Here is a 22,713-nt window from a genome sequence, read left to right on the forward strand (position 1 = left end):
ACGGAGCCATCTTGAGCATAACCCTATGAACAAGAAAAAAATAAAATAAAACAAAAAGGCAAAAGAGAGTCACTTACTGTTATAGTTTCTTCAATGAGAATATTGACCAAGGTTACCGTGGTCTTTTCCGTGGGCTTTTCCTTCCACGGCTAAACCTAAACTGTCCTCCCCTCTTTTTACACGAGAACATTACTGTGTGATACACGATCCCTATTGATCGGCCTTTCCTTTTCTTTTTTTTCGATCCCTTTTGATCGAACTGCCCCTTTTTCCCTTCCTACGATCCCTTTTGATCGACACCACCAATTTTTTTTTTTTTTTTTTTTTCCTTCCTTCCCCCTCCCCAAAAGAAAAGCTCTACATTGTATTTGTCCCATCTTCGTTGAGCCCTGTGTGGCTAATAAAAGAAATGTATCTATCTATCTATCAATCTATCTATCTATCTATCTATCTATCTATCTATCTATCTATCTATCTATCTATCTATCTATCTATCTATCTATTTATCTATCTATCTATCTATCAATCTATCTATCTATCTATCTATCTATCTATATATATATATATATATATAATGGTTAGGATTTGTTGTTATTGCAGCATGTTGGAAATATTGTTCTCTTTCGAGTGGAAGATGGAATATTTTGACATTACAAAGTATTAGTGGCACAAGTTGATTAAAATAGCATTGACCAGAAACCAAAACCAATTCTTGAAGTCAGTTTCCTACATATTTGTCATTTAACTAACTGTATTTACTCAAATATAAGAGGTTGAGTAAAAAGTAAGCAACGTTTTGAACCATGAAGAATTTGTAGCGGATTTTTGCAGAGTTTTGAATTTTTTAAAACACTTTTTTTGCAATTGTCTGATGATACAGACACAGTCTTGCCCAAATGCATCAATTAACATTGATATTTTTTGTTGTTACAATCATCTGAAATGAAACTGTCAAAGTGCGATATTCGAGTAATTTTGCTATTCAACTTCGAAAAAGGACGTAAAGCAGCTGAAATTGCTCGCAATATCAAGGAAACGTTTGGTGAGGAAATGACCAGCTCGAAATGGTCAGCTCGAAAATGGTTCAAATGATTTTGGAGTGGAGACTTGAGCTTTGAAGATTTTGAGCATAGTTGATGGCCATTTGTCACCGATGGCGGTCAATTAAAGACCAACATTGAGAAAGATCCGTGTAAAACCACTCGAGAACTGGCAAAAGAACTTCAAGTTAGCCAAGAAACTGCCTGCAACCATTTGAATGTGATCTGAAAATCAGAAAAGCTCGACAAATGGCTACCACACGATTTTAATGAAAATCAGAAAATGCGCAGATATGAAATTTGCTTGTTGCTTCTTCTCCATGACCAGACCGATCCATTTCTGGATCGTATTTTAACTTGCGATGAAAAGTGGATTCTGTACAATCATAAAAAAAAAACGTTCTTCGCATTGGTTGGACTAAAATGAAGCATCGGAAACCGTTCCTAAATCCGAGCTCTTCCAAAAGAAGGTTATGGTGACTATTTTGGTGGTGTACTGCTGGAATCATCCACTATAACTTCTTAAAACTTGGAAAAACCATTACTGCAGAAACATATTGTCATGAAATTGCCAAAATGAAGGGAAAACTGCCACTCCTCCGTCCCAGACTGGTCAACAGAAGAGGGCCAATCATTCTTTATGACAATGCTCGACCACACGTTCCACTAATGACGCTCCACAAGTTGAGGGAACTTGGCTCCGATGTTCTCCATCCTGCTTATATCCCAAACCTTTCTCCTATCGACTACCACTTTTTCAAGCACCTTGATAGTTTCCTGCGAGAGAAGGAGTTCAAACATCAAACCGATGCTGAAAGTGCATTCAAAGAGTTCATCAGCTGCAGAATTCCAGATCTTTATGTGACCGGAATAAACAAACTTGTAACTCGTTGGCAAAAATGTGTTGATTGTAATGGCACTTACTTTGAGGAATTGCATTGTTGAAATATATTGTAATGAATTTCATGTTTCAAAACGTTGCTTACTTTTTACTCAGCCTGATACAAATCAAACAGAACATACTTCCTGATAAGACATAACGCCAGATGAATGTATTATGGGTCCCGGAGTTCCTGGTCTTGTTGCTGGTGCCATCATACCATTAAGCTGGCCATCGACTAATGTAAATGATCGTCCGTAGAATGGTATTCCCATAATAAGTTTGTTTGCAGGAGCACCCTTTGACTTCCAATAAGTCACAGCATAATCCTAAATGAAGGAGGAATATATGAAAAAAAGCTGTTGAAGAAAAGGCAAAAATAAGGGCCCTCTTACCTCGAGACGAAATCAAAACACAAAATCTAGCTTCGTTAGTCGTACCTACATGTGAACAGTGCCTCAATCTCTGGCTAAAAAAAAACTATTCTCTCTCGGAGACCCTTTCCACACGTCTGTTCTCTGCGACATCCTGACATCCATTAGATCTCTCTGTTTTCTAACTCAGTAATATATATATATATATATATATATATATATATATATATATATATATTTTAAAATTGGGGAAGGCTGGTTTATGGAATTACCTTAGGTTTCTCGTCCATAAAGGGCTTAGCTTTATGGCGTATCGTCAGATCCCAAAAACCTGTTGGCTCATGACCTCTTAAAAATATGGCCACGTTTGTACATATTTACGGAAACCAGGGGTCTGTCATAAATATAGAACGATTTGACTTCGGCTACTCCACTAAAAAGAGATATTTTAAAGAGGTCATGGGCCAAGAGGCTTTTGGGATCTGACCATATGCCATAAAGGTAAACCCTTTATGAACGGGAAACCTAAGGTAATCCCATAAACCAGCCCCTTCCCCATTCTTAATATATACTGCTTTACATCTTAGAGTATGCTTCCTCTTTCGGATCTATGCTTCTTACAAAACGATATATATATATATATATATATATATATATATATATATATATATATATATATATATATATTAGAACACACGCGCGCGCACACACACAAGTATGTGTGTGGGCATCTTTCATCGACATGTATTACTGAAGAATGTTTATCGAGAAAACCGCTGCTCTTCAAACGAAATTCTTTTCTAAGTTCCAAATGTTTCTTTGTCACTTCATGATCAGAAATGAAGTGAACCAGCGATCGGTCAATTAGAAGTTTCGAAACAACTACATTACTGTTCACAAACTGCAATATAAAATACACAAATATATCAATGGAACAAGTGTTTTAAACAGAGAACAGTTTCGCACTGGTGAAGAGATGTGGACATCGAGTTTAAAGCATTACCTTAATCTAGAGAAAGTTAAAATAAAGCATTTTTCGAAATAAACTGCTTCCATTAATCGAACAAGAACTTGAAAAGTTTTCTGCTTATAACTCACCACATTGAGATATTGTCTTCCATTGGTCTCTCCTTTCTTTGGATACAATGGGGAAAGGTGTCCTGTCAGTTTCTCCCATGAACCATGGAAATCGTATGTCATCAGTAGTATGTAATCTACAGTCCTTGTAAGAAGAAATAATTTAAAAATCTGTATATATAATTTTACTTACAGAATACACACACACGCACACACACATGCATACACAGACACACACATGCATACACAGACACACACGCACACACATACACATACATAATTGATAGAAAATGGAATGAACGACATTCTTCATTTAAATGCACTACAATTGTTTCGACGTATTTTTACACACATAGTACATTGGTGAGACGGTTCAAATTCAGTGTCTTGCAGAGCTATCAGCGATAACACGATAGACGAAGTGGCGTATTACCATTCCGGTATTAGAAGAGATACACTGTACCAACACCGTTACAGATAGTTAAACTCACGCGTACAAATGGAAGAAAAAGGAAGAACATAGAGTTCCTAAAAATAGACGCCAAAAAGAAAAAAAAAACATTAAGTTGTACAAAAAAAAAAGAAAAAGCTAAAAAAAAGGGAGGTAGGGGTGAATAAAGTAAAATAAAATTACTTCCCAAAATGAAAAAAATTAAAAGGGGAAACGTCGTAGTGGAAATGGCACACACCCTCCCATGGAACAAGAGCAACTATTTACACACACACACCCAAGCGACGAAGTAGTCACTGCATATATATATATATATATATATATATATATATATATATATATATATATATATATATATATATATATATATATATATATATATATATATATATATATATATATATATGTATGTATATATATATGTAGTGAAACCACCTCTCTCACGGTTATATATTACAAATGCGAGCGTAGCAGGAAACAACTCTTTCCCGCCTGCTGTGTCATCATCTGACTGACTATTATTTGAGCGGCAATTGTCTCCAGTCAGTTTCGCGCCAGGACGCAAACCGACCAACCGTAGCCACTTATAAGGTCACGTGAGAGTGTTTTTCTGATGGTTTCTGGAGCCTCTATTTTCCTATAAATAGCCTGTTAGATACCCGCCAATTCGTCGCGGCTACAGATCCTCACAGATCTGGTCGTTGACCACACGCGTAACACAGCACCAACCAACCAGCCAGTTCCAGCGACGACATCACCAGCATCGTTCAACTACGTACTACCAGCATCGTCGCCAGCGTCAACACGACTCTACGTACACAAGCTACCAAACAGCAACCGCAGCTTCTCTTCTCAACCCTGTTTGTGTGAATCGCCTCACCACGAAATTAACGGCCAGAACTCAACTTGCGAAGAACATCTGTATCAAGAATCCGGCCCGGCATCGAAGCCTCAACTGCACGACAAGTGACTTAGCTCTGCCCCAACACCTTAACCTCATTCATACAGACCTACAAATCTACTGTGTACCTTAACAGAACTGGTATCTTATTATTCTGTGTTACAGACTCTTTCTATGCTTTGTATCTCTTGCATTCACATACATATATTTGTACACATACACTATTTTGTTTACATGACGGCCTGTCTTATATTGTGTTTTGTTGCGCAGTACATCGGTAAGTGGCTGAGCCACCTCGGCGCAGTGTGGTAGGAAACGCCGGTAGAAGTTAATCAGACCCAAATATTCGCGTAGTTTTCGAAGTGATGTAGAAATGGGGAAATCGACTATCGCCTCCACCTTTTTGGGCAGGGGCCGGATTCCGTCCTTGTCAATGATATGGCCGAGGAAAGATAGAGACGAGACACCAAAAATACACTTACTTGTGTTGATTACGATGCCGTAGTCATTTAACCGCTGGAATACTTGCTCTAAATGTTTTTCATGTTCGGCTTTGGATTTACTAGCTACCAATATATCGTCGATGTATGCATACACGAAAGGTAAGTCCCTAGTTACGGTATCCATAAAGCGCTGGAATGTCTGCGCTGCGTTACGGAGAACGAAAGGCATCCGCAAAAACTCGAATAGTCCGAAAGGCGTGGAAATTGCCGTTTTAGGAACATCGGCGGGTTCGACGGGTATCTGATTATAGGCCCTCACTAGGTCGATTTTTGAAAAAATCTGTGCTTCGTTCAGCGAAGCAGAAAAATCCTGCAAGTACGGAATCGGATAAGCATCGGCTACTGTAGCCTTGTTGCGGGCTCTGAAGTCTCCGCATGGACGCCAGCCGATCGTCTCTTTCTTAGGCACCAAATGTAGCGGACTGGACCAACTGCTGCTGGATGGTCGAATTATCCCCAGATCTAACATATGTTGAAATTCTTCTTTAGCGACCCGCAGGCGGTCTGGAGGCAGTCGAATCGGCTGGTCTCTTTCCGTAACATGACTGGACCTACTGTGGACATACGTGCGGTTATACCGCGTACAGTGAGGTCGGTCGTTGTATCAACGAGTCTACGTTTTTTGACGTCGACCAGGAGGCCGAAATGGTGTAAAAAATCAGCACCTATGATAGGAGTGGGTAATTTTGCCACAACGAAAATCCACTGGAAAGCGCGACGAAGGCCTAAATTTAGTGTGAGGGATTGCTCGCCAAAAGTCTAAATAGGGGATTGATTCACAGCCTGAAGAAAGGTTGGAGTTTGTTTCCTATGTCCCGAGGTTAGTGAGACGGGGATGATGCTAACTTCAGTTCCAGTGTCCACGAGAAAACGGGTACCTGTAGTATGGTCCATAATGAAGAAAAGGCGACTTTGTTTACCTGCGCCAGGAGCGCCGTTGCCCCTACAACCTGGCTTGATCGTTTCCCGGGTCAGCAGGAGTCTGACTGTGGAAAGAACAGGGTGGCTTGCAGGAAAGCGCGTTTTTGCCGTATTTCCTGTGGAAATAGCAAAACCGAGGAAACCGCCGGTTGACGCTAGGGCTCCCCGAACGTCTTCTATGAAAGCGTCGGGGTTGGTTGTTCTTGTGCGGTGAGCGGCTGCGACATGTCAGCTCTTGCAATTGCGCTGAGAGTGTCTGTATCTGCGCTGCCTGTTGAGTCAGAAGTGCACGTACTTCCAGCATTTCCGACGAATCCAAAGAAGTAGCAAAAGGATTGGTGGAAGATATTGGCGCCATTGTCGAGAAGGGGTTGGCTGTCTCAGCGATTCGATCTGCTATCTCGGCCAGTTCATCGACAGAAGCCGACTCTTTCGTAGATGCCAGTATCACTTGTGTGTTGGCAGGCAGACGTTTCAGGAATATCTGTTTAAATATCCCGTCTGGCAAGGTCTGATCACCTAGCAGTTGTTTCATCCGTCGTAATAGTTGAGATGGAGTTTTATCTCCCAACTCTTCGGAAATTAAGAGTTGGTGTAGCCGCCGTTGCTCCGAGACGGTGATCCTTTTAATCAGTTCGTTCTTAAAAGTGTCGTAAGACACGGAACCTGGTGGGGCCATAATCAAGTCCCTGACCTCCATCATTATTTCAGGAGAACGGGCACCGATTAAATGCATCAGTTTCGCTGCGTCGCTCGTTATCCTATTCGCAGCAAACTGAGCCTCGCCGTGGGCGAACCACAGGGCCGGATCAAAAGACCAGAAGGATGGCAATTTTACAGAAATTGCGGCCTGAGGCAGTGCCATGTCTGCAGACGAAGAGGTTGCAGGTGTGTCTTGCTCCGGAAAGTGCATATATTATGAAAATGAGTTGGTATTTTCTCTTGGTTTAGCGACTGTAGATCTGAAGAATGTAGTTCTTTAGTTCGAATTCAGGAAAAATGCAGAAGGTAGAAATTCTTTCGCTCGGAGATCACCATGTGTAACGGTTGATGTTTTTGTGAAGGCTGCGATTCTCTTGTTCGGGGTCACCACTTGTAACGGTTATAAGATTGAACGATGATCAACATTTTTATAAGAAATTATTTATTTATGCCGTTACATCCTATGTTGCCATACCACGACGGGTAGGCCAGTGTAATAGTATATAAAACATGCAAGGGTGAGAATTTTGGCCTGTATCTGTATGTACCTTTTTTATAGCAGTAATTGTATAGAGGGAGAGATGGTAGGGTTATAATGTGGGCGACAGTGGCTGACAGTAAAGTTATTTCCCCCTCTGCCAAGTTGTAGCTGATCAGCCAGGCATCATTCTCCATGAGACGTCAAGTGACCACTGGTCATTAAAAGAGAGAAAGAGGAAGTTTGCTTGGAGTGTCCTGTTTTTATAGTCATGAAGCCGGGCAGTGAGTGCAAAGGATTTAGCTTGTTTACCTCAATTCTAGAAGAAGTCAGAAAAGGGTCAAGTGGTGGAGACCGCTGAGGCCTAGCTATTAAAATATAGGTATAGTGGATCGAATCCACTTCACGCCTGACAGATTCATATATATATATATATATATATATATATATATATATATATATATATATATATATATATATATATATATATATATATATATATTGTGCGTTTCATACAGCATTAAGGATTTTAACTCTTATTTCTTGCAATATAGGTGCTATTTAGCACCCGTAGTCACAATTAGTCGCGATTATATATATATATATACATATATATATAGTCAATTCAAATAAACGAACAATAAAATTAACAATAAGAAACAGCAAGATAACGTGCACAAGGAATGTAGTAGTTTGACGCTCAACAAAAAGAGAGTTTTTCACACTTTGAGCATAGCTCTTCGTCGGAAAGGAAAAAGGGAAAAGTCCAAAGAAGGAAAAGAAATCGCCAACAGCACGTGTGTGTGTGTGTGTGTGCGTGTGTGTGTGTGTGCGTGTGTGTGTGTGGAAAAAAGAAAGAAAAAGGCACTCAACACATTTAGTTGGAGTCACATGCATTATTGTTTAAAACGGTTTGATTCGGTTTCATGCGACTTAGTTTCGCAGGCTTTACGTAGGTGCGCGTGCATGCATGGATGAGCGTACATGGGTGAGTGTGTGCGTGTACATGTGTGTATGTGCCTATCTGCATGTGGGTGTCAGTATGTACTCTTTTGCATTTGTGTATAAACTATGATGGGTGCCTGCATGCATGCGTGCCCACGATTGCCAACTCCACCGCCGTGAAAGACTGTTCACCGTCCATCAACCTGCAGGATCCATCGACAAGAAATATGAACTATCCTTTTGCTGGCAACAGAGGTACTCCCTCCTGGTGAACTTCAAACCACTGGCTTTCGACAACCCAGATATACCACCTTAACATTGGCCGCTCCGCAACTCTAGCTGCTCCAAAGCCAAGGACAGCGTTCCCAACCACCAATGTCTACATAGACCGACTCCACAACCTTACACATCCCCTACAACCCCTACTTTTGCCTCCAAAAACGTGGTGTGCGCATATGAACATTCATGCAAACATCTGTGCCCCCACACCTACACACGCCCACATATATTGTGAATCCAGTTCTGGAATAACTAACATATTTCACGTCATAAAATCATGCACCTGTCTTTGTCTTTTGTTTTTCTGTAAATTTCAACTATATGTGTGTGTGTGTGTGTGTGTGTGTTACACGTTCATAGATAACCAGAAAAAAAAAATGAGGCATATACAACAATACAAATTCAAAAGAAGTCAGACAAGAAACGAATAAACATTGACTTAAAACTGAAGATTGACACTGGAGCCCAGAGTGATATCTTACCTGTCAACCTCTACAAAAAGATGTTCCCAGAACACGTGACACAAGAGGATAAAGTCAAAGAAGGAATTCTCACACAAAGTGATGTAATCCTCACTGCATACGGAGGTACCAGGATTCCACAACTGGGCAAAACAACCATCACAGGGACACACAAAAGAAAAATAATCAAGTGTTCTTTTTATGTTACAAGAACAGAAGGACCTGCAATTCTTGGACTTGATACCTGTCAAAAGCTGAATATTGTGTCAATCAACGGTGAAGTGAAGGCAGCTCCAAGCAGGATTGACAGAGATATGCCTATCAAGAACCGACCATCAATCACAAATAAAGAAGAACTGATAAGCATGTACCCAGAATGCTTTGACGACACTGTCGGGTGCTTTGAGAAATGTCGATACCACATAACAGTCGACCCCAATGCCGAACCAATTGTCCACCCACCTCGCCGAGTTCCACTAGAACTAAAAGAGAAGCTGAAGGCAGAGTTGGACAGAATGGAAAAAAAAAAAGAAATAATCACCAAAGTCAAACGGCCAACTGACTGGGTGAACTCTATCGTAATCAAAGAAAACCCAATGGTACCCTACGAATATGCCTCGACCCAAGAGATCTGAACAAGGCATTAAAACGAGAGTATTACCCAATTCCAACCCTTGAAGAAATTCCACCATCATTAGCTGGATCCAAGATATTTAGCAAACTGGATGCCAGTAATGGGTACTGGAATGTGAAAATAGACAAAGAATCATCGATGCTAACTACTTTCAACACACCCTTTGGCAGATACCGATTCAACCGACTCCCATTTGGATTGAAAGTGAGCTAAGATGTTTTCCAGCACCAAATAGATGAGACCTACCAAGGCTGCAAGGGAGCAATTGGGATAGCAGACGATATCCAAGTGCATGGCACGAATGAGATCACACATGACTTCAATTTACATGAAGCTATGGAGAAAACCCGACAAGCAGGTATCAAACTCAATGCAGACAAGTGTGTGATCAAAGCAAAAGAATGTAAATTCTTTGGAATGATACACTCTGCAGAGGGAGTAAAACCAGACCCCGCTAAAGTGGAAGCCATCAGAGATATCAAAGAACCCAAAGATAAGAAGGAACTCAGGAGCTTCCTGGGACTCATCCAGTACATGGGAGCCTTCATACCCAAGCTGGCCGATCACACTGCAAATCTCCGAGAACTAAACAAAGATGACGTAGAGTTTGATTGGTTTGCTTCACACACACAGGATTTCAACGCAGTCAAAAAGCTCATCAGTAAGGAGACAACTCTGCAGTCCTATGATAGACGCAAACCAGTAACGCTCCAAGTTGATGCTTCTATGAGAGGAGTTGGCGCAGCATTGATGCAAGAAGGTAAACCTATTGCATTTGCCTCGAAAGCTCTCTCACCCACAGAGACAAGGTATGCAAACATTGAAAGGGAACTCCGGGAAGTAGTATATGGCTGTGAAAAGTTTCATACATACCTGTATGGCAGACATTACAATACTGAATCAGACCATCGCCTGCTCGAACAAATATACAGAAAAAAACCTCACAAAAGCACCAGCCAGACTACAAAGGCTACTGTTGAGGCTCCAAAAATACGACTACAATATCAGGTACAAGCCAGGAAAGGACCTGATATTGGCAGATGCTCTTTCCAGACTATCCTCACATGATAAACAGGAGATGGAAGGACTAAGTGTAAAGGTCCACCACATTGTAAATGTAACAAACACAAAGCTGGAACAAATCAGAGAGGAGACCAGCAAAGATGAACCTAGAACCATGTGATTTGGGAAGCAAGCTTCTTGCCACACAGCCACTCCTGCGTCTATATGTGTGTGTGTGTGTGTGTACGCACAGTTAATATGTATACACAAACACATGTAAAATGTCCATTTGTAAAAAAAAGACAAAAGAAAAGAATTTGAGGTTCACGAATTGTGAAGTTTATAAATGCAAACAGATACACACACGTATAGGTTCAGCTTACCTTGCAATTCGTTGTACATCATAACCAACATCAATAATTTGTTTACCTGCGGCTACAGCAATAGTTAACAGGTATCTGCGTGTTAATCTTCGCCTGAGCAGCTATTGCAAAATATATGCAAGGTGCAAATGTTTATAAATTCATGTGACCAAAGATTTTGACTAACCAGAGAAGTGAGTACACACACACACACACACACACACACACACACACACACACACACACACACACACACACACACACACACACAATCAATTCTCTTTTAACGTTTTCTCAAATGTTCTACAATTTAATCTCTAGTACCCTATAAAAAAAACAGTTTTTGCGGTTTTGCTGATCGCAGACCGTTGACTGTCTCACGCGCTTCCACTCTTGCCATGGTGATGGTTCTGGTCATTTGGGAAGACAACTCCTGGTTCTCAGAAAGACTCATTCTGAAAATTCACTCAGTGTCTCAAAACTAACTTCAATAGACGTGTAGTGGCGCGAAATTATAGCCGCCATTACGGAAGTACTATCTGCACATGCGCAATGGACTTGCCTTTCCAGAAGCCCCTTGAGTGTGCATGCGTAGTAAAACTAGTACTTAAAGAGTTTGTTTCACTTTGTAAGTCTCTTCAGCACGATACCTTCGACGTGACAACACCTTGCTCCTCAACGAAGCACTTTTCACCACGATGCTATCGATATGATGGCTATTTGCTCCTCTGGCATGCATCAAGGAAGCTCTTAACCTTCCAATTCCTTTTAGAACTTAATCAGCGGCTGCTAAGCTGAATGACACAGGATTTGTAAAACCAAGCATCATCAAAAAATAAAACTTATTTTTATTATGTTGTTAATTGTTCTACTGTTCCTTAATATATAATGCTGTTGAAAGGTGATAGAAAGAGACTAATGTCTCTATTGCAACAATCAGCCATTTTACATACGCGTCGCATTTTTGTCTCTCTTTCTCATTCGGCAGTTATTTATATTGTTCGTTGTAATTAGCTAACATCAAATCTGGCAATAATCGTATCAAGTTAAATGTTTATGAGCTTGCTTCCTTTATTCTACACGCATCTTTTTCCCAACAAAGAACCATACATTCTCCGCGACCCAAACAAGCATCTACATTTATATAGACCTATAAAGATTCCCATTACAGTATATACAATTCATGCTAACATTCGTACGCTCTGCTGTTAGGTAAAAATTGCGGAATATACTTTTGCTCGACTTTAGTACGGCACCAATGATCTTAACAGAAATTTCAAAGTGAAATTACCTTAATTACCTTTTCCTATACTATGATACATTCCATGCTAAAAAGTTTCATAAATGCTATAATAACAATTAGAAATTATGTAAAACAGTTGTGTACCTGTAAAAGTAAAACAAAATTATATTTGTCTTTTGGTGATCCGCCTCTGTATGCTACTGCGGGATATTCCCAGTCAATGTCTAAACCGTCTAAGCTGTAACGATTTAAAAACTTCGAAGCGCTGTTTAGAAACTCTTCTCTCGACCGTGCAGTGGAAGCCATTGAGCTAAATTTTCTGGCATTTGTACCCCAGCCTCCCACAGAGAGCAATATTTTTAGTTGTGGGTTGCGTTTCTTTAGACGAACTATTTCATTCAGCCTTCAAATATAAAAGTATTTAAAATTTGAAAGTGTAGTGTTGGTATATTTCAAATATCGGTTAAAGTTAACAATTCATAATATTTTAGTTACGCTTGAAATCTGTTAGGACATGAATAACTAAGATAAACCTGAAGTCTGCAGGCAATTATAATCAATAACTACATATCAGATACATTTGTAATTCACCTGGAAATAAAATCAATAACAATAAATATACATTGGTTTCAAATGTTGGCATAAGACCAGCGATTCTTGGGAAGGAGCTAAGTCAATTATAGCGATCCCCAGTGCGCAACTGGTACTTATAACATCGACGCCGAAAGGGTGAAAGGCAAAGTGGACCTCGGTGGAGATTGAACTCAGAAGAAATAGATAAAATAATGCCAGTGGGTTTGTGAAGTTTACTGAATGAACGAATCTATCAATAACTGGGTTTTTGCATAAGCAAAAGCAACAAAACGCATACATACAAACACACACACTCACACACATATACATGAACATATTTATGCAAACACACACACACACACACACACACTCATTATATAATAGCACATAACTAAAGGAAGTGACGTCAAGTAATCCGGGTGCTATGTTGCTGCCGAAAAGAAAGACTTGCAAAAGGGACCTGCAGCAGACTAGGCTGCAGTGTTGGAGTGTCTATCAATGTCAAAAATCAAGCGAAGAAGCCTGTACCCGAGTGTTTTTAAAGGGAAGCAAGGCCTTTCATTAGGCAAATCCTGATCTCTAATCAACGCATTGCCTTTGCCCCCAAACAAGAAGAATTAGTCTACATAATCTCATACAAACGAAGTTGTAGGTGTTACATTAGAGCTTTCTTTCTCCAACAGTAATATCTAAACAAAGGCCACAGTTCTCTAACTCCCAGCTGCCGGATGGCCGTTGACTCTACTGGTTTCATCCACCCTTTAACAGATTACGTTTTTTGTCCTGCAGAGTGTCCAACGAAAATCATCCCCCCACCCCAACAAGCATTGGTAGGGTGGCCGGTTTAGTCGCTGTTGGCCCGACCAGGCAACAAGTTCGACTGGATTACATGTTACCAGTAGTATCATACATACATACATACATACATACATACATACATACATACAAGGAATACTAGTGGAATGTACCAGTGAAGACCTCAGTAAAATGTAAGCACAACAGACCTGATATAATGATTTGGGACAGAGAAGAGAAACTGTGCACAGTTGTGGAAATTATCTGCCCAGCGGATGTTAACATAAAGGTGAAGATCAGTGAAAAAGAGAACACCTATGCTGAACTATTGAGAAATCTGCAGTTACTCTGCCCAGATTACAAGTTCAGGTTTATACCTGTAATTAATGGGGCCCTGGGATATATAACATACTGCCTAAATAGTAATCTTGAGAAATTAGGCTTCTCAAAAGGAGAAAGGAGAAAGCTAATTCGAAGACTACAAATCCAATCTATCACTGGAACTGTAAAACTCTGTAAAACTTTCCAGAAGTTTATCATTTAAGTATATATGAGCATGTCTAGATATGTAACTATAGGCACGAGAATACATACATAAAACATACGAATCTGCACATTCATACATACATACATGCATACGTACATACATACATACATACATACAAACAAAAACAAAAATACCCTGTTGTTGATGTTGAAATTCCAATGAAGGAGCCTTGGATCTAGGTTAGAAACCGGTTTTTTCTCTACTGGCAAGAAATCTTAAAATAAACTGAATAATGACATACATACATACATACATACATACATACATACATACATACATGCATGTATAACAGGCCGGATATTGTTGTTTGGGATAAACAAGTGAAAGTGTGTGCTGTCACAAAGATCAGCTGTCCTGTTGATGTGAATATCTCCTCAACAACCAAAGAGAAAAAAAGATATCTATGGACAATTGCTTTGAAACCTCCAGTTTCTATCTCCAGATTATGGATAATGACCAAGTGACAATCTGCATAAGCTTTGATTTGCAGTAAAAGAAATCAACCAACTGACTCTTGCACATTAAAAATACAACCTGTAAAGGGAACAGTAAAACTCTGCAATACTCAAGTTTAAAATGCGACTTTGCTTTTGTTATCTCCATTCCAGCGATGGAGTTTTGTATCTTTCTTAGAAATCAGATCCTTCCTCTGAGGAAGAATTAAAATAATTATAAACAGAAGAGAACACACATACACACACACACACACACACACACACACACACACACACACACACACACACACACACACACACACACACACACACACACACACACACACACACACACACACAATAGAAATGGATAATAAGGAGGTATGGAGATGTTGGTGTATTCAGCTGTAATGGAAAATGAGAAAGGGTTGACGGTAGGTGAATTAATCATGAAAGCCTGATAATGCATGTTCAATATAACATGGACAATGTAACAAACACGGGGCAAGTAACAAGAGTTTGGCGAAAGTTTTACTTACATTGCAACGTCATTCCACTCTGTCGTTTTCACTTGGTTCCCATTTAATGTGGCAAAAGCAAATAGAATATGGGTGCATAAGCTTGGATCGATATTATTTGGAATAAATTTTCCTGAACCTCTTCGATACTGTGACCAGTTGGTGTAATAGCAGAACAACAACTGCGAAAGAACTGAGTAGGAAAAAAAAAAAACTCTTTTACGGACCACAATTCTTAAACGGGAAGATTGCAAGGAGTTGAGTCAATAGTTGACTCGTATTTTGTCGCCTACATTTCGATGCGCCAAAACATTTACAAACCAACACCGAACTATAATTAGGTACAAATGTGGAGTACAACAATATACTCATCTTTCTGAATTGACGGGCACCACTTGTTTTCTTAACGAAACACTTTCAAACTTGGGACACTGGTAGAATGTGTCATATAAAACATCTTTTTCTCTTAGCCTTCTTAACAAAAATTTCTACATTGCAAGTTATTTCATGTTAAATTTGTCGTATTTCTAGATCCCAATATACGACTGACTTGCATTTCTTTGGTTTGCAATGTCGAGATTAATTATTCCTGAAATTAATGCTTGAAAAGGTTTCCACTTGCTTTTTAATATAAAAGATCTTGAGTAAGTTTTTGCGATTAGGAGAAACAACTGTATCTACATCAAGTGAATTCAGGGGATACAATGTGGATTCTATCTTTTACTTGTTTCAGTCATTTGTTACTGCGGCCATGCTGGGGCACCACATTGAAGAATTTTTAGTCGAACAAATCGACCTCAGTACTTTTTAAAGCCTAATACTTATTCTACTGGTTTCTTTTGTCGAACCGTTAAGTTATAGGAATGTAAACAAACCAGTATCGGTTGTCAAGCGATGTAGTGGGAGACAAACACAGACAAAAGTATATATAGATTATATACAGATATATACATACGACGGGCTTTTTTAAGTTTCCGTCTACGAAATACACTCACAAGGCTTTGGTTGGCGCGAGACTTTAGTAGAAGACATTTGACCAAGGTGCCACGCAATGAGACTGAACCTGTAACCATGGGGTTGGGAAGCAAACTTCTTACCACACAACCACCGCTTCTGGCTTTATAAAAATGCCTCATGTATTTTCTATTTATTCGCAGCTAAATAACTGCTTTGCTCAGACGCGACCGATGCTTGTAGCTGGTGGGGGTTCCCCATCTATGTTACCCACAAGCATTATACACTTAAAGGCTGAAAAAAAAGACAGAAAGTAGTGTATAATGTTAGCCAAGAGAGTCAATACTTCGTTAATGCAGGTCATATTTGAGCTTTCCAGAAAGGTAGCGGTTAATCTGGAGTGAAGTATTTCCTGGAACAGGAAGTTCGTCAAAGAGCATCAGAGATTGTAAATCTAAGTAAATATATATATATGTATAACTGCGCATTCATATGTGTGTATCATCAGAACATTTGAACCAAGCAGAAAACCTCACTGGCCGGTGTCGTCACCAATTACAGCGACAAACTGAACATTTGCAAGAAGTTCTTAAACTGGAATCTGCCAGAGATAATTCCATTGCATATAATGATGTAATGACTGAAGAGTTTTGAGACCTCCAACCAAAGAATATAGAATTCAATCAACAAGCAGAAGAAGCAAGATCGTTAAAAGATGAAGTTGATGAACTTCGATACTTAGCTTCACAACAAGCAAGAGATGAAACATTAATTTAATGGTATAAAAGAAAATTTGAGGAAATGGGTGAACTAAGAAATAAAGTGAATGAACGATATGGAAGTAATAACAAACATACTGAAGAAGAAAAAAATTGCTATGGAAACGGAACTGTGCGAGTTTACCCAGTAGAAGTCTCAACTGGACGTGATGGCGAGCCAGATAACCAAACTTGAGAATGGCTTTGCATACCAAACCCAGAGAGCTGATAAAAATGAAATGGATTACAGAATGGCTAAAAATGAATTAACTAATCTCCAAAAAGAGAAAAAGAAATTGGAGAATGAACGTGATGCTATGAAAGAGGTTATTAAAAAAGATTAAGAGAAAAGCTGTACTTTACAGACACTGACCAGCTTGGAACATCCAGAAACATTTATAGGTTCTCCCTTTGCAGGGACCAAAGTACTGACTTATTAGTAAAATACTCACTTATTAGTAAGATTAAAATAGTCACATTATTAGTAAGATTAAAATAGTCACATTATTAGTAAGATTAAAATAGTCACATTATTAGTAAGATTAAAATAGTCACATTATTAGTAAGATTAAAATAGTCACATTAATAGTAAGATTAAAATAGTCACGTTATTAGTACGATTAAAATAGTCACATTATTAGTAAGATTAAAATAGTCACGTTATTAGTACGATTAAAATAGTCACATTATTAGTAAGATTAAAATAGTCACATTATTAGTAAGATTAAAATAGTCACATTAATAGTAAGATTAAAATAGTCACGTTATTAGTAAGATTAAAATAGTCACATTATTAGTAAGATTAAAATAGTCACGTTATTAGTACGATTAAAATAGTCACATTATTAGTAAGATTAAAATAGTCACATTATTAGTAAGATTAAAATAGTCACATTAATAGTAAGATTAAAATAGTCACGTTATTAGTAAGATTAAAATAGTCACATTATTAGTAAGATTAAAATAGTCACATTATTAGTAAGATTAAAATAGTCACATTATTAGTAAGATTAAAATAGTCACATTATTAGTAAGATTAAAATAGTCACATTAATAGTAAGATTAAAATAGTCACGTTATTAGTACGATTAAAATAGTCACATTATTAGTAAGATTAAAATAGTCACGTTATTAGTACGATTAAAATAGTCACATTATTAGTAAGATTAAAATAGTCACATTATTAGTAAGATTAAAATAGTCACATTAATAGTAAGATTAAAATAGTCACGTTATTAGTAAGATTAAAATAGTCACATTATTAGTAAGATTAAAATAGTCACATTATTAGTAAGATTAAAATAGTCACATTATTAGTAAGATTAAAATAGTCACATTAATAGTAAGATTAAAATAGTCACGTTATTAGTAAGATTAAAATAGTCACATTATTAGTAAGATTAAAATAGTCACATTATTAGTAAGATTAAAATAGTCACATTATTAGTAAGATTAAAATAGTCACATTAATAGTAAGATTAAAATAGTCACGTTATTAGTACGATTAAAATAGTCACATTATTAGTAAGATTAAAATAGTCACGTTATTAGTACGATTAAAATAGTCACATTATTAGTAAGATTAAAATAGTCACATTATTAGTAAGATTAAAATAGTCACATTAATAGTAAGATTAAAATAGTCACGTTATTAGTAAGATTAAAATAGTCACATTATTAGTAAGATTAAAATAGTCACATTATTAGTAAGATTAAAATAGTCACATTATTAGTAAGATTAAAATAGTCACATTATTAGTAAGATTAAAATAGTCACATTAATAGTAAGATTAAAATAGTCACGTTATTAGTACGATTAAAATAGTCACATTATTAGTAAGATTAAAATAGTCACGTTATTAGTACGATTAAAATAGTCACATTATTAGTAAGATTAAAATAGTCACATTATTAGTAAGATTAAAATAGTCACATTAATAGTAAGATTAAAATAGTCACGTTATTAGTAAGATTAAAATAGTCACATTATTAGTAAGATTAAAATAGTCACATTATTAGTAAGATTAAAATAGTCACATTATTAGTAAGATTAAAATAGTCACATTATTAGTAAGATTAAAATAGTCACATTAATAGTAAGATTAAAATAGTCACGTTATTAGTACGATTAAAATAGTCACATTATTAGTAAGATTAAAATAGTCACATTATTAGTAAGATTAAAATAGTCACATTATTAGTAAGATTAAAATAGTCACATTATTAGTAAGATTAAAATAGTCACATTATTAGTAAGATTAAAATAGTCACATTATTAGTAAGATTAAAATAGTCACATTATTAGTAAGATTAAAATAGTCACATTATTAGTAAGATTAAAATAGTCACATTATTAGTAAGATTAAAATAGTCACATTATTAGTAAGATTAAAATAGTCACATTATTAGTAAGATTAAAATAGTCACATTATTAGTAAGATTAAAATAGTCACATTATTAGTAAGATTAAAATAGTCACATTAATAGTAAGATTAAAATAGTCACGTTATTAGTAAGATTAAAATAGTCACGTTATTAGTACGATTAAAATAGTCACATTATTAGTAAGATTAAAATAGTCACATTATTAGTAAGATTAAAATAGTCACATTATTAGTAAGATTAAAATAGTCACATTATTAGTAAGATTAAAATAGTCACATTATTAGTAAGATTAAAATAGTCACGTTATTAGTAAGATTAAAATAGTCACATTATTAGTAAGATTAAAATAGTCACATTATTAGTAAGATTAAAATAGTCACATTATTAGTAAGATTAAAATAGTCACGTTATTAGTACGATTAAAATAGTCACATTATTAGTAAGATTAAAATAGTCACATTATTAGTAAGATTAAAATAGTCACATTATTAGTAAGATTAAAATAGTCACATTATTAGTAAGATTAAAATAGTCACATTATTAGTAAGATTAAAATAGTCACATTATTAGTAAGATTAAAATAGTCACATTATTAGTAAGATTAAAATAGTCACATTATTAGTAAGATTAAAATAGTCACATTATTAGTAAGATTAAAATAGTCACATTATTAGTAAGATTAAAATAGTCACATTATTAGTAAGATTAAAATAGTCACATTATTAGTAAGATTAAAATAGTCACATTAATAGTAAGATTAAAATAGTCACATTATTAGTAAGATTAAAATAGTCACGTTATTAGTACGATTAAAATAGTCACATTATTAGTAAGATTAAAATAGTCACATTATTAGTAAGATTAAAATAGTCACATTATTAGTAAGATTAAAATAGTCACATTATTAGTAAGATTAAAATAGTCACATTAATAGTAAGATTAAAATAGTCACATTATTAGTAAGATTAAAATAGTCACGTTATTAGTACGATTAAAATAGTCACATTATTAGTAAGATTAAAATAGTCACATTATTAGTAAGATTAAAATAGTCACATTATTAGTAATATTAAAATAGTCACATTATTAGTAAGATTAAAATAGTCACATTATTAGTAAGATTAAAATAGTCACATTATTAGTAAGATTAAAATAGTCACATTATTAGTAAGATTAAAATAAAAATTTTCCCCTCAAAAAAAAAAAAGCCATCTCTACTCATTCTTTCAAATATATATAATACTGTACCAAGAACTTTCTCTTTATTATTCTACTATATATATATGTGTGTGTGTGTATGTACGCGTGTGTAAATATGTGTGTGTGTGTGTGCTGGTGCATTTGCGTCCCCGTAACTTTGCAGGGCGGCAAAAATGACCGATAGAATGAGTTCCAGGCTTAAAAAAAGTAAGTACTGGGGTCGATTTATTCGACTAAGATTCTTCAAGCCGCTGCCCCAGCATATTGGTAGCGGTGGGGGTGGCGCTTGATAATTTACAGACCTGTTTTCAATATTATTTGGAAAAGAAGCATTGCATGGAATATACATGAACAAAAACGAAATAACCCCAAAACGTTTGTAACAAAATATTTAGATAACTAATGATAACAATGTCAATATATCATTAAGAATTCATTTAGGAACAATAATAGTTAATTAGCATACATTGGAAAGTAAGGAAAAAGGGATAAGTATTTTTAAAATTGATGCTAACCTGGAAGGACCAATCCAATCCAAACAAGAAATGCAAGACAGTGCTGTGCAAGTTTCATTTCCGAAACGAAAATATTGGCCAATTCTTGAGCAATTGTTGAAATTTGGTAATTTTCTGTTGTGGCTGTTGAAATACATTAGGTATGATATTACAATCAATACCATACATACTCACGCGCGCGCGCGCGCGCATATATTCCTGGAATACATATATGGTATCATATTTATATATAGGAGTATATATATATATATATATATATATATATATATATATATATATATATATATATATATATATATATATATATATGTGTATATATATATATATATATATATATATATACCGGAGTAAGCACATGAAATGTGCAACAAGGTGGAAAAAAGAGTACTCAAATACCAGAGGTAGAGTAATATGCTTTATTTAAAAGCAGCAGAAATATAACAAAAAAACCGTTTTTTTGTTATATAACGGTTTTTTTGTTATATTTCTGCTGCTTTTAAATAAAGTATATATATATATATATATATATATATATATATATTTCGGTTTTGGATTTAATTTGCAAGATTCTTTATGTGAGTTCGTGTGTTGAAGCATATTCTGTTGTGTCTGGGGAGAGTCATTCTCTTTTGGTGCCTTATGATTTAACACACTCACCGGTAAAATAAATGGAAATTTTACAGGTGAGTGTGTTAAATTATAAGGCACCAAAAGAGAATGACTCTCTTCAGACACAACAGCATATAATATATATATATATATATATATATATATATATATATATATATAAACATACACACGTATGCGTGTGTGTGTGTGTGTGTGTGTGTGTGTGCATGTGTGTTTGATACTGTAGTATGTTGTCTACCTTTCGGCTGCAACTTCGTTCCACTAAAAAGGGTAACTGAGTGAGCGAAAGTGTTGCTGCTTCATTTTTATAGCTGCACTTATTTATCTTGTTGACAATGCAATAAATGAATTTGTGAGAAAACGTTTTTTTCTTCTCAGATTTGTCGTTTTGGTTTCTCAAAGAGCTTCACAGGAAAAGCGGTAAATGAAAAGAGGCGGGTATAACAACTTTACTACTTAACAAGATTGTATATTTGTAAGCAATGTTTATATATATATAAATGTATGTGTGTATGTGTGAGTGTTTATGTATGTACGTACCTATTTACGTATGAATGCATAAACTCTTTTATATATTCTTCTGGCTTAGTTTTATAAATTGTTCACAAAGAGAGAAAGAGCAAGTTGTTTATTCAGTGTTAAGACTCCTTCATTGGAAGTTTGACATCAATTAGATAATCACCCATGCATGCACAGCAACATTTCATATATCTAATGCAGTGAGTTGAACCGAAGTTATCCTTATGATTAGAAAACAAAATCTTTATTATTAAACTTAATCTTAGGCCTACCTCCACCCAGCCTCCGTGTTTTGAGAATCATAAATAAATTTCCTCAGCATAGTCGAATCTTCCAGAATTCTCTTCGCTGCTAGTCAACTGGTCCTCATGCATTTGAGCTCTTCTTCGAATGTCCGATGCTAGGCGTTCATAACCTCCTCCTCCTCCTCCTCCTCCTCCTCCTCCTTCTTCTTCTTCTTCTTCTTCTTCTTCTTCTTCTTCTTCTTCTTCTTCTTCTTCTTCTTCTTCTTCTTCTTCTTACTTAATTGTAGATTTACATTCCAAATGACCAGCTACTGCAAAATATGACCCACTAAGGCGCAGTGCCACAATGTTTTGCAGAAAGTTTTCGTCAATTCTAATTCCATCCTA

The 22,713-nt window shown here is 36.2% G+C and overlaps 1 protein-coding gene across 2 annotated transcripts in view; it reads right to left on the reverse strand.

Moving 5' to 3' along the window:
- Nucleotides 1-22,481, reverse strand: part of LOC106870746 (chitinase-3-like protein 1) — a 33,687-nt gene extending 11,206 nt beyond the window's left edge. The window contains exons 1-7 of one of the 2 annotated variants that reach the window (XM_014916936.3): nt 22,354-22,481; nt 20,933-21,055; nt 15,142-15,313; nt 12,398-12,656; nt 11,032-11,132; nt 3,393-3,516; nt 2,064-2,249 (exon numbers count right to left, since the gene is read on the reverse strand). In XM_014916936.3, the coding sequence (XP_014772422.1) occupies nt 2,064-2,249; nt 3,393-3,516; nt 11,032-11,132; nt 12,398-12,656; nt 15,142-15,313; nt 20,933-21,055; nt 22,354-22,384 (996 nt within the window). In that variant the 5' untranslated portion in view covers nt 22,385-22,481. Of the gene's footprint in view, nt 1-2,063; nt 2,250-3,392; nt 3,517-11,031; nt 11,133-12,397; nt 12,657-15,141; nt 15,314-20,932; nt 21,056-21,800; nt 22,044-22,353 lie in introns of those variants that run through there. The other variant, XM_052975213.2, reaches the window with a different exon arrangement.
- Between the last annotated feature and the right edge of the window lie 232 nt (nt 22,482-22,713).

This window comes from Octopus bimaculoides, chromosome 2 (assembly GCF_046866305.1).
Source record: "Octopus bimaculoides isolate indiv1 chromosome 2, ASM4686630v1, whole genome shotgun sequence".
Classification (NCBI taxonomy): domain Eukaryota; kingdom Metazoa; phylum Mollusca; class Cephalopoda; order Octopoda; family Octopodidae; genus Octopus; species Octopus bimaculoides.